General features: G+C 67.8%; 2 protein-coding genes across 2 annotated transcripts in view; one reads left to right on the forward strand and one right to left on the reverse strand.

Moving 5' to 3' along the window:
* LOC123642186 (mucin-5B-like) overlaps positions 1–8,587 on the forward strand; it is a 45,993-nt gene extending 37,406 nt beyond the window's left edge. The window contains exons 32-49 of the mRNA XM_045557088.1: positions 139–320; positions 537–708; positions 1,653–1,912; positions 2,183–2,369; positions 2,503–2,722; positions 2,825–3,003; positions 3,070–3,139; positions 3,404–3,504; positions 4,005–4,036; positions 4,286–4,466; positions 4,820–4,927; positions 5,014–5,051; positions 5,377–5,493; positions 5,753–5,839; positions 5,954–6,076; positions 6,987–7,032; positions 7,234–7,342; positions 7,894–8,587. Coding sequence (XP_045413044.1) covers positions 139–320; positions 537–708; positions 1,653–1,912; positions 2,183–2,369; positions 2,503–2,722; positions 2,825–3,003; positions 3,070–3,139; positions 3,404–3,504; positions 4,005–4,036; positions 4,286–4,466; positions 4,820–4,927; positions 5,014–5,051; positions 5,377–5,493; positions 5,753–5,839; positions 5,954–6,076; positions 6,987–7,032; positions 7,234–7,342; positions 7,894–8,095 — 2,414 coding nt within the window. The 3' untranslated portion in view covers positions 8,096–8,587. The remainder of the gene's footprint in view (positions 1–138; positions 321–536; positions 709–1,652; positions 1,913–2,182; positions 2,370–2,502; positions 2,723–2,824; positions 3,004–3,069; positions 3,140–3,403; positions 3,505–4,004; positions 4,037–4,285; positions 4,467–4,819; positions 4,928–5,013; positions 5,052–5,376; positions 5,494–5,752; positions 5,840–5,953; positions 6,077–6,986; positions 7,033–7,233; positions 7,343–7,893) is intronic.
* Positions 8,153–12,077, reverse strand: LOC123642187. Its single transcript, XM_045557089.1, has 8 exons — positions 10,305–12,077; positions 10,028–10,273; positions 9,640–9,845; positions 9,186–9,325; positions 9,007–9,120; positions 8,604–8,738; positions 8,365–8,490; positions 8,153–8,244 (listed from the first exon to the last, which is right to left on the reverse strand). Exons 1-8 carry the CDS (start codon positions 10,890–10,892, stop codon positions 8,153–8,155), a joined length of 1,647 nt encoding a protein of 548 aa, XP_045413045.1. The 5' UTR covers positions 10,893–12,077.
* Positions 12,078–12,099: the final 22 nt, after the last annotated feature.

Genomic DNA, 12,099 nt, shown 5'->3' on the forward strand with positions numbered 1-12,099 from the left:
ACTCAGTCCACACCCTCTCTTGGGGCCCGCCTGCGACACCTGCTCCCTCCTGTCCTGACCTCTGCCTGTGCTGTCCCCAGGCTCTGACTGGCTGGTCACTCGGTGTGGCTGCATCTCCTATGGTTTTCTCCTTCGCAGGAGACCTCATCTACAATAAGACTGACAAAGCCGGCTGCCAGTTCTACGCAGTCTGCACCCAGCACTGTGACATCGAACGTTTCCCGGGGCATTGCCCCAGCTCCCCACCACCGGCATCCTCCACTCCTCTGCCCCCCACCTCTCCACCCCCTGGCTGCGATAACGCTGTCCCTCCCCGACAGGTGGGCCCCACTTTCCCCCTCCACCTCCCTCTGTTGTGTGCATGATGTCTTAGTCTGAGGGGCACAGCCTGGCTTGGGCCCTTGGGCCTGCCTCAGTGACCCTCTGCAGGAAGCTTCTCACAGCCATGTGGGACCTGGGGCTGTAGGTAGTGGCGGGTAGCTGGGGAGGGTCCCCGAAGTCAGCCCAAACAAGCACTGTGTGTGTTCCCTGCCCAGGTGAATGAGTCCTGGACCCTGGAGAACTGCACGGTGGCCAGGTGCGAGGGTGACAACCACGTCGTCCTGCTCCCACCCAAGCCGATAGCCAACATCACCTGTGTGAACGGGCAGCAGCCCCTCCAAGTGTGGAACCAGAGCCGGCCCTGCGATTTCCACTACGAGTGCGAGTGTGAGCACATGCCGGGTGTGACTCCCCACACATGGTGTTAGCCAGGCTGGCAGAGTGGGGCGTGGCTGGTGGCTGGGGAGATCTGTAGCTTGTCGCTTCAGAAGACAGGCCAGCCATGGGTGGATGGGGGCCCATGTGGGTTCTGCTGACGTGCAGGCTGCTGCGAGCGCTCCACCTGGAAGGGAGCCTGCGGCCGGCCTGCGGAACACATCTGGACCAGGCTGCGGTGGGAAGGGAACCAGCCAGGGGCCCTTAGGCCAGGGGACATGCAGGATGGTGGCGGGAGGCTCAGAAGTGCTGTTTCCTGGGGTCCTAACGACGGCCCCTGTTACTGAGCGGGATGCACTGGTAAGAGGATGTGGGGCTCTTACTGCCCTACTGTGGCCGTGTCCCGGGGCTGCCGCCACAGACAGCCACAGACCGGGCGGCTTCAGACAGCAGACACGGATTGTCTCAGCTCTGGAGCCCGAGCCTGGAGGCAGAGCGGGGAGGGCCGTGCTCCCTGCAGAGCTCCAGGAAGACCCCCGCCTCTCCCAGCTATGGGGACTACAGACGCTCCCTGGCTTATGGCTGCATCATCCCAACCTCGGCCTCTGCCCCCACATGGCTTCTCTCCATGTGTCTGTGTCTCTTCGGTCACTCATGAGGACCCCTGTCATGGGACCTGGGGCCCACCGGGTAGTCTGGGATGATCTCGTTTCAAGATCCTTCACTTAACCGCATCTGCAGAGACCCTTCTTCCCAATAAGGGCACATTCACAGGTTCTGGGGTGGACATGGACATTGGGGCACCATTCAATGCATGGTACCCTTTTAACGGAAGAGGCTTGAGTGGCTCCCCTGAGGTGACAGTCACAGATTGGTGATGCTGGGTGACCGTGGAAGTGGAGGGCTCGGGCTGTGGCTGCAGGGGCCTTCAGCCTCCTGTGTGTCCGTGTCCCCAGGCTCCTGCAGTGGGTGGGGTGGCTCCCACTACTTGACCTTCGACGGCACCTCCTACTCCTTCCTGGACAACTGCACCTACGTCCTCATGAGAGAGATCCGCCCGCGCCACGGGAACCTCAGCATCCTCTTGTACAGCCACTACTGCGGGGCCTCTGCCTCCACCTCTGCCGCCAGCTGCGCCCGCGCCCTCAGCGTCCACTACGAGTCCATGGGGATAGTGCTCACCACCGCGACCGTCCACGGGAAAGAGGAGAGCCTGGTGAGTCGGGCTAGCAGACGGCCCTCCCTGTGCCCAGGCCGCGGCCTAGTCTTGACCTCGCGGGCGGGAAAGGGCGACTGCAGACAGGAGGCACTGGGCCCACAGCCAGACACTGTGGCCCCACTCTGCCCACAGCAGCCCCGAGGGGCAGAGCACACCCCATGGGCCCAAACACAGCCAGCTGCAGACCCCAGGCCTGAGGGAAAGCACAGCTTTGGGGTGAGGGGTGCCTGGCCCTGCCCCTGGTCACGGGCTCCCACGTGCCCCCAGATCCTGTTCGACCACGTGCGGGTGACCAGGGGTTTCACCAAGCACGGCGTGACCGTGTCCCTGACGGGCGCCAGCACCATGGGCATCGACATTCCCGCCATCGGCGTGAGCATCACCTTTGACGGGCACAACTTCCAGATCCAGCTGTCCTACAGCCACTTCGGCAACAACACGGAGGGCCAGTGTGGTGAGTGCTGCGGCCCGGCCTGCAGGACCTCCCCAGGCCTCAGTCCCAAGCGACCACAAAGGAAGGGTGGGGGAGCAGTGGGGGCCACAGGAGGCTGCTCAGAGCCCAGCCCAGTGGTGCCCGCCCTCGCCAGGCACCTGCACCAACAACCAGAAGGATGACTGCCGCCGGCCAGATGGCACCACAGCCCCCACCTGCAAGGACATGGCCAAGTCCTGGCTGGTCCCTGACGGCGGCCCGGAGGGCTGCTGGGCCCCAACAGGCCCACCCCCGACTGCCAGCCCCACGCCCCCAGCACCCCACACACCAACCCTGTGCCCCCCAGAGCCCCTCTGCGAGCTCCTGCTAAGCCAGTGAGTACTTCCCGGGGGGCGGCAGGCCCTGGGGCACCCTGCCCAGGCCCAGGACTGGCTGGCTGGGGCACGGTGCTCCTGGCCCTGACCGCCCATCCACAGGGTCTTTGCCGAGTGCCACGGCCTCGTCCCGCCCGGCCCGTTCTTCAACGCCTGCATCAGCGACGGCTGCCGCACCACACACCCCAGGGTGCCCTGCCAGAGCCTGGAGGCCTACGCGGCGCTCTGCCGCAGCCACGGCGTGTGCAGCGACTGGCGCAATGCCACTGGCGGGCTGTGCGGTGAGTCGGGGGCAGCCCCAGGGCTCCAGCCTCCCCGGCCTGTCTGACCCATCTTTGTGCCCACAGACCTCGCCTGCCCGCCAGCCAAGGTGTACAAGCCCTGCGGCCCCGTGCAGCCCCCGTCCTGCGACTGCAGGTAAGCGGGGCCTGGGGGTGGCAGGAGAGCAGAGGACGTCCAGTCTCTGAGCCCCAGATCTCCAGATATCCCCCGACCCCAGGGCTCCCTGGAAACACCCCCGTCACCCTGCACGCCTTACAGACAAGCAAGTGAGGGTGCCCACGCCCCACCCCGACCCCCCGGTCTGTCCATCGGTCCCCTGCCCATCACGGGGTTCACACGGACAATGGTGCGAGGGGGTCTCCCACATCGCGGGGCCCCAGGACTGTTCTTGCTGTGCAGGAACCAGAGCCCACCGCTCGGGGGGCTGGCGGAGGGCTGCTTCTGCCCCGAGGGTCAGATCCTCTTCAACTCACTCAAAGACATCTGTGTGCACACGTGCGGTGAGCTCCATCCACCCTGCGGCTGGGACATGTCGCAGGGGGGGGAGGAGGGCTGGGCTGGGAAGGCCCCTGCGGGGTCCACGCTGCCTGCCCAGTTGGGGTGCCCACCCATGGCACAAGACAGTCATGGTGTGGCCTTGAGCCCCATGGAGCCGGATGGCCTCTAGAAGCCCCGTGGGCAGCGGCTCATTCTCAGGTGCCTCTGTCATGGTCCCTCCCCAGCCACCACCTGCCCCTGGTATGGCTGGGCCCCCACGCACTGCAGAGCTGGGCTCATGGCACCCTGAGCCAAACCGCAGCCACACAGCCCGACACACGTGACCCAAACCGCAGCCACACCGCCCCACACACCTGCCAGCCCTCTGGGGCTTCTGTCCCTGGGGAGACAGGCCTGGGTCTGGGGCAGTGGCAGCCAGGCTGCGCACACGCATGGCGGCCTGTGGCCTCTGCCCGCCGCCTAGACCCAGCACCCTCAGTGACGTTTGCTCCTCTCCTTCCAGGCTGCGTGGGACCGGACGGGTACCCCAAACTAGTGAGTGGCTCCACCCCTCCCCTCCTGAGGCAGGGAGGCGGTGCCTGCATCTGGGGGTCAGCTCTGCCGGCAGCTGGGCGTGGCGGGTGTGGGGCGCCAAGGAGCGCAATGTGGACGTGCCCCGGGGCGGGCGTGGGCGTCCTGCCCTGTCACTCTGTGCTGCTCCAGAGACGGCAGCCGGCGGGGACCCGGCATGCCCAGGCTGACCGTGCCCTGAGCCCTTGCGGACCCTGACTTGGTCTGTTCCAGCCCGGCGAGCGCTGGGTCAGCCAGTGCCAGGACTGCGTGTGCGACGAGGGCTCGGTGTCAGTGCAGTGCAAGCCCCGGCGGTGTGAGCCCCAGGCCCACACCCCACAGTGCGACGGGCCCGGCCTGGTTGCAGTGACCAGGCCTCGGGCCGACAATCCCTGCTGCACCGAGACGCTGTGTGGTAAGACCGTGCTGGGCAGCACCGGGTGGGCAGGGACGCAGAGGGGCGTCCCGGCTTGGCTGCAGCTGACAGCTGGGGCAGGCACCACAGCTCCCGCTGCCCCACTGTTCCACCTGGAGAGGAGGCGGTGACCTCCGGCCTGCCCAGGTACAGCCCAGGGACTGGGGAGCAGCGGGAGGGGACAGCGGGCGCTGGGAGGGAGGCAGGAAGGGCCATGGCGCGGGCGGCCCACAGGGAAAAATACCTGTTTGGCTGCAACATGCGGAGGCGCTGTCTACGCGGGAACCCGCATGGCAGGAGACGGGAGGAGGTGGGGGAGCAGGAAGTACCCTGACAGCACCCCTGTCCCGCAGTCTGCAACGTCACCACCTGCCCACCCCAGAGCCCGCCCACCTGTGGGCCTGGGCAGGTGCCCACCCACACCCAGGAGGAGGGCAAGTGCTGCCCCACCCTCATCTGCCGTGAGTGGGGCTGGCAGGGCGGGACAGGGCGGGGTGGGCCCGGCCTTTACCCGCCACCACCTGAGCTCCACCCTCTTCCCTCTCAGGACCGAAGCTGTGCACCTACAACGGCACTGTCTATGGGGTAAGGGTGCCGTGCCCGGGGCTGGGGCCTGAACGCCTGTGAGGGACGCCCATGTCCCTCCAAGCCCCCATCCTCACCTCGACGTTCCTGCCAGGAGGGCGGGTCGGCAGAGGGGCTCCGAGGGCACCTTCCTCCGAGGGCCGTGTGCCCCACGCCTGCTGCCAGCTTCAGGGTTGCCCAGCAGGAGTGTGGGCAGAACACACCCGCCGGGTCCCACATCTGCCCACAATGAAGGAAACTGGCCCCTGGGCCCCACCTGCCACAAGGAGGGGTCCCGGCCCCTGTGTCCCCCATGCGCTCAGTGCCACCCTCCCGCCCACTGCAGGTCGGCGCAACCTTCCCAGGGGTCACTCCCTGCCACACCTGCACCTGCCTCTCCGCAGACCCCCAGGACCCAGCTGTGCAGTGTGAGGAGGCTGCCTGCAACACCACCTGCCCCCAGGTGAGCTCGCCCTTGGGCTGGGCTCTGGGGAGTTCCCTACTCAGCCTGGGCTGGGGAAGGGAGGGAGGGAGTGCAAAGCCAAGGGAATGGCCGGGGCCGGGGGCCAGGAGGGCGGGGGAGACAGAGGTGAGATGCTGGAAGCAGGGCTGAGGCTGAGTGGGAACAGCTGGGCAGGGACACGGCTCAGGGCCACAGGGCTGCTGGGGTGGGCACGGGGGCAGGCCAGGCGGGAGGGGCTGACCACCCTCCTGTCCCGCAGGGCTTCGCGTACATGAGCACGGCTGGGCAGTGCTGCGGGAAGTGCGTGCAGCACGCCTGCCTCACGCCCGACGGCCAGCCTGTCCAGGTAACAGGAGGGTGTGTGGGGGCATCTCAGCCCCCTCCTGGGAGACCCTCACCCCAGCCGGCTCAGCACACAGGTAGCCCCCACCCTGCCTCCACCCTCCGCCTTGCATTTCAGCCCAACGGAACCTGGGTCAACAGCCGGGTGGACAACTGCACTGAGTATCGCTGTGAAGTCGAGAACGGGCAACATGTGCTGACCCCACAGCCCTCGCCCTGCCCCGTGGTGCTCAGCTGCAGGGTGTGTGCCAGGAGGCCCCGCCCACTGGGGAGGCCCCACCCCATCCCAAAAAGCCCTGCCCATGGAGGCCCCACCCACCCAGGAGGCCCCACCGCATCCCAGAAAGCCCTGCCCAGGGAGGCCCCACCCACAGAGGCCCCACCCACCCAGGAGGCCCTGCCCAGGGAGGCCCCGCCCACCCAGAAGGCCCCACCCCACCCCAGAAAGCCCTCACCCACAGAGGCCCCACCCACCCAGAAGGCCCCACCCACCCAGGAGGCCCCACCCCACCCCAGAAAGCCCTGCCCAGGGAGGCCCCACCCACCCCAGAGGCCCCACCCCATCCCAGAAAGCCCTCACCCATGGAGGCCCCACCCACCCAGGAGGCCCCACCCCATCCCAGAAAGCCCTGCCCAGGGAGGCCCCACCCACCCCAGAGGCCCCACCCCATCCCAGAAAGCCCTGCCCAGGGAGGCCCCACCCACCCAGGAGGCCCCACCCCATCCCAGAGAGCCCTGCCCAGGGAGGCCCCGCCCACCCAGGAGGCCCCCACCCCACCCCAGAAAGCCCTGCCCAGGGAGGCCCCGCCCACCCAGGAGGCCCCCACCCCATCCCAGAAAGCCCTGCCCAGGGAGGCCCCGCCCACCCAGGAGGCCCCACCCCATCCCAGAAAGCCCTGCCCAGGGAGGCCCCGCCCACAGAGGCCCCACCCACCCAGGAGGCCCCACCCCATCCCAGAAAGCCCTGCCCAGGGAGGCCCCACCCACCCAGGAGGCCCCACCCCATCCCAGAAAGCCCTGCCCAGGGAGGCCCCACCCAGGGAGGCCCCACCCCATCCCAGAAAGCCCTGCCCAGGGAGGCCCCACCCAGGGAGGCCCCGCCCCACCTGAGAGGCTCCACCCCAGCCCCGCCCCCATCCTTGGCCCTGCAGGGGACCCTGAGGAGGACCGGCTGCTGCTACTCCTGTGAGGAAGAGGGTAAGTGGAGGCCAACCTGCCAGTGCCCTCTTGTCCCCACCCCCCGGGATTCCTGCCCAGACTTGTCCCACTGGGAGCCCAGGGACCCCGGCCCCCAGACCCCACACTGAGTCTGGGGGTAACGGCAGGCTGGTCCCGCGTGGAGGGCGGGCACTCACAGGGAGGGCCTGGCGGGCTCTGCACTGCCCTTCCTCCTCCCAGACTCCTGCCAAGTCCAGGTCAACACCACCATCCTGCGCAACGGGGACTGCGTGACCGAGGGGGCAGTCAACGTCACCTTCTGCGAGGGCTCCTGCCCCGGAGTGTCCAAGTGAGTGGGCTCCCGGCCCTCCCCGCGGAGTGCATGGCCACCCCAGCCACACAGCACCCACCGGGCCTGTCCGCACCCTGCGCTGGGTCAGGAGGACCCACACCTGCCACAGGAGGGGGGAAGCACCCCCGCCACCCCCCGCCCCACAGCGCTCCCTGGCTGCGGACTCACGTCCAGGGGCCTGAGGGGCAGCGTCCGCCTGGGGAGGGTGGCACAATCAGAGCCTTCCATGGACCCCCCACAGCCCTGGGCTGTGGCCAGCTGTGAGCAGGAGTGGCCAGGAGGCCTGCAGCCCTTGGCCAGTGAGGCCTGGCTCAAGGTCCCAGGGGAGGGTCTCCAGAGGTCAGCAAGAGGGAGGAGCTGGTTCAGGGAAGACAGAGCAGGGCTCAAAGTGACCCTGACACCCAGAGAACTGCCCCATCCCAGGAAGGGAAAGCCCTGCTTGCTCCAAGAGGGAGTGAGGCCACTTGGACAGCCGGGGCGACCACCCCCAGGCCCCAGGGGCTGTCAGAGCCACGGTGGCCGGTCCTGAGCGTAGCCCCGCAATGCAGGTACTCAGCGGAGGCCCAAGCCATGCAGCGCCAGTGCACCTGCTGCCAGGAGAGGCGGGTCCACGTGGAGACCGTGTCCATGCAGTGTCCCGATGGCACGGCCATCCAGCACACCTACACCCACGTGGACGAGTGTGGCTGTGAGCCAGCCTGTGTCCCCGCACCCACGGCGCCCACAGGGGCCCCTGTCCTCCCAGTCTAGGGGCCCCCACGCCCCCTCCACCTGGAGCCAGGACATGCATCACTGACCAGGAAAACCTTAGGCGGCCTGTTCCACGGAGCCCACCCACCGTGGCTCCCTCCACCTCTGCTCACCTTCTGCCACCCCATTGAGGGAAGGGGCACCCTGGGCTGACGGTCAGTGGGGACCCGCCTGAGGAGGCCCCTGCCCGGGCCCTGCCCTCACGGACCCTGTGGCCTGTCTTGGCCACCTGCCCCTCCCGGGCCCACCACAGGGCTCCCGTGGCGCACCGAGGCCCCGCTGGCCCCTCCAGCAGCCAGAGAGCAGACGGGCCAGTCCGGGCACGGCGGCCACCACAGGGAGCTGTACCAGGCCAGGTGGCCGCCTGCCCACGCCTGCTGCGGGGGGTCCCAGGGCTGAGGGCCCGGTGGCCGGGTCAGAGAGGGCTCAGCACCCAAACACCCCTCTGTTCACCCAGCCCAGTTTTGCTAATAAACTCTGAGCATTTGTGCACGTTTCCTGTCCTGACGTCCTTTCCTGCCCCTCTGTGGCCCCCCCTCCCGGCTGCACGACGCCCCGACGATGGCGCTGGGCCCGGCAGGCACCGAGGGGCCAGAGAGCCACTGGGGGTGGGGGGCGAAGGGCGCCCGCGGTCGGGCTCGGGCTGTGGGGCACCGGCCAGAGACCAGGGCTCAGCCAGGGACCCAGCAGTGGCCCCAGCCGCCACGCGCACACGGGGCCGTGCAGGAGGACAGAGCCGGGAGCCTGGCGCGCGGGCGGGAGAGGCGGCTGGAGCTGGGCCCGAGGGTGACCTGCGCCCCGTCCTGTCACACCTTCCCTCGTGTGTTTTCTTTGGGGCACTTGTCACAGACGAACTTGCATCTGGCCTTTTCTGCCTCTGCCCTGGGGTGGGGGTCTCTGCCCTTCCTGACCACCGCTCTGGCCAGCGCAGAGGGGCTGGGAGGGCCGCAGGGGCGGGTGCAGCCGGCTCTGGCTCTGGGCTGCCTGCGCGGAAGGTGGGCAGGTGGGCACGGGGGGCTGTGCCCCTGGGGGGCAGAGGCAACACCCACGCTGGCCCAGGACACCTCTGGCGGGGGCTCAGTGACCTGACCTCCCCTGCGCCCCCGGTTGGCCCGGCGAGGAGGGCCTGGGCTCTCTCCGGTCACTGCCGGCGCTCCAGCCTTGCCCACCCGCCTCGCCGAGGTCTGGCAGCGGAGGCCACGCCAGGGCTGTGCCGGTGACGGCTGGGCGCTGGGGAGGCAGGCACGCGACCGCGGGCGGCAGGGCAGAGCAGTTGCCAGTGGAGGTCACTTCCTGTGAGCTGCCCTGCGTGGCCGTGGCCAGGCTACTCCCCCGCCCACCTGCAAGCCAACGACATCTCCTCAGACCCATCAACACACACGTGGGGCTTCCGTGCAATGTGCGCTATTATGTCTCCCCCTTTACAGATGGGGAAACCGAGGCACAAAGGGAGGAAGAAGCCCAGGTAGTGTGACCTGAGTCCCCAGAGAAGGCAACTATAAAAATAAACACCAAGAATAAAAACAAAACAATGTTACTTAGACTTTAAATGTTTTTTAAAATGGATCTCTGGTTTCCAGAGGACAGTGGGTGTGTCTCCCCCACAAAAACAAAACCAGGACAAGGATGGAAGAAACCAAAATAGCAGCATCTGAAAACAAGAAAGTGTGTCTGTCAAGCGGACAGAGTCCCCGAACGGGAGGTGTTTGGGAGGCACCAGCGGCAGAGGAGGCCCCATCGGGCCCGAGACCTTCCAGGCAGAACCGTCAGGGGCCTGAGACCTTCCAGGCAGAACCGTCAGGGGCCTGAGACCTTCCAGGCAGAACCGTCGGGCCCGAGACCTTCCAGGCAGAACCGTCAGGGGCCTGAGACCTTCCAGGCAGAACCGTCAGGGGCCTGAGACCTTCCAGGCAGAACCATCGGGCCCGAGACCTTCCAGGCAGAACCGTCAGGGGCCCGAGACCTTCCAGGCAGAACCGTCGGGCCCGAGACCTTCCAGGCAGAACCGTCGGGGGCCCGAGACCTTCCAGGCAGAACCGTCGGGGGCCCGAGACCTTCCAGGCAGAACCGTCGGGGGCCCGAGACCTTCCAGGCAGAACCGTCGGGGGCCCGAGACCTTCCAGGCAGAACCGTCGGGGGCCCGAGACCTTCCAGGCAGAACCGTCGGGGGCCCGAGACCTTCCAGGCAGAACCGTGGGGGGCCCGAGACCTTCCAGGCAGAATTGCCACCGCAGTGCGAGCAGCAGCCCAGGAAAGGCAGCGGGTGCTGGGGCCGTGTCCCCGGCCAGCAGGAGTGACAGGAGGCCTTTAGGATTTCAGGACACAGAGACAGATCCAGAAACCTCAGCATTTTCCCAAAGCGCCAACGGAAGGAAGAGCGTGGCAGCAGTGTCCCCAGACCGCGGCCCCAGCCCGCAACTGACGCTCCCGGCAGGTGCGGGATGTCGAGAAGAAACCCAGGCCTGGACTCTGGACACGGGTCCACACCCCGCCAGGTTGGCGCTCCAGAGCGAGTGACGAGGGCACCGTCCCCACAGGGCTGCTCCTGCCCAGACCTGCATGAGCCACTCGCCGAGCTCGGTCTCTGGGAGGAGGAAGGGGACCTGCGGCAGACGCAGCGGCGCCCGCGCGGCGAGGGTGAACGGGGAAGCCGGCGCCGTGCATGTCGTGTCCACGTGGGAAACGCACCTCGCGGAACTCCACGGGCCACGCGGCGGTCCTCCACAGCTAGCGCTTCCGGCCGATCTGAGAAAGCCCTGCCCTGCCCCGGGACCGGGAGTCCTGCCTCCTGCGTCATTTCCCGACGGCTCTGCGGCTTTGCCTCCGCCTTGCCGTTCTGTGTCCACCCAGCATCAGCGTCTGGAAGTGGCAGGAAGTCGGGGTCTGACTACCGCACCGTGAGCCGCAGAGCCCACCTGTCCCCACCAGCCACCGGCACGGCCTCCGCGCGTCCGGGTGTGTCTGAGCAGCTTTCTCCACGTCACGCGGCTTTGGCGAGAACGTCTCGACTCTCCTCAGTTGTTTGGAATCAATTCATTGAGCTTTACGAAAACCACCACGAAACAAGGGCCTGCTGGGGCCGTGGGACTGCACGGCTGTCACTGGGCATAGCTGACACAGCTAACGTGACACCCACCGCCACCCTGTGCCCAGCCGTGCACCCTGGCCCGCCCCGTCCCCACAGGGCCTCTCCGAGGGGGGCCCGGGCCGTGGGGTCCCCTCTCCACACTCCACTTCTCCCCGTCATCTTTCGAGAAGTTCAGGAAGAATTCTGACACGCGTGTTCTCCAGCCTTTTCGGCTGTTTTCAGCGGGAGGGGAAGAGGCGTCCGACCCTTGCAAGAGACCAGCGGCCTCGAGGCGCAGTCCCACCACCAGCCCCGCCCACGCCTCCGAGGGGGCCACGCCCTCCGCGCCCCGCCCGCCCGGCCACCCGACCCACCACTCAGGACAGGGCGGGAGCTGACTCGGTCCGGCTGCGCCCAGTGCCAGCAGGGCGGGCAGCCAAGGCGGGGAGCGGCCTCCGCGGCGGCCCTGACACTGCGTCTGCTGCAGCAGCACACGGCGACTTAGCGGCTACAGAGAGAAAACGTCCCGCGTCCCCGACACCACGTCTGCCTGGGCTGTGAGCAGGGCTCAAGGGCCGATGTGTCCCCACGCGGGAGCCGTCGCCAGAGGAGCGTCACAGCTCCGCCGGGCCCTCGTGGGACGAGGAATGTGGGGGGCCCATGCCCCACACTCAGTCCCAGGTGCGAGCGGCCTGGAAACAAGAGCAACAAACACACGACAAACACGCAGCAAACCGCACACGGCTCGGGCCGAGGAGCCGCCCAACACGCCCAGGCTCGCGGGGCCTGGTCCTTCCACAGTTTAAACCGGAAAACAAGCAGTTCTCACGCTTGGTGTAAACGTTCCAGGTGAGTGTTCCGACTCTACCCGTTGGATCGCAGCCGCCCTCCCGCAGCCCTCGGACGGGCCGTCCACGCGGAACCGCGGCCTGACCGG

This window comes from Lemur catta, chromosome 7 (genome assembly GCF_020740605.2).
Source record: "Lemur catta isolate mLemCat1 chromosome 7, mLemCat1.pri, whole genome shotgun sequence".
In the NCBI taxonomy this organism is placed as follows: Eukaryota; Metazoa; Chordata; class Mammalia; order Primates; family Lemuridae; genus Lemur; species Lemur catta.

Excerpts from the sequence above, each read along its gene's own strand:
- LOC123642187 (XM_045557089.1), bottom strand. The coding sequence starts at position 10,892 with ATGACGCAGGAGGCAGGACTCCCGGTCCCGGGGCAGGGCAGGGCTTTC. Across the intron at positions 10,274-10,304 it reads GTGGCAATTCTGCCTGGAAG|GTCTCGGGCCCCCGACGGTT; the intron begins GTCTCGGGCCCC and ends TCTGCCTGGAAG. Across the intron at positions 9,121-9,185 it reads CAACCGGGGGCGCAGGGGAG|GGGCACAGCCCCCCGTGCCC; the intron begins GTCAGGTCACTG and ends TCTGCCCCCCAG.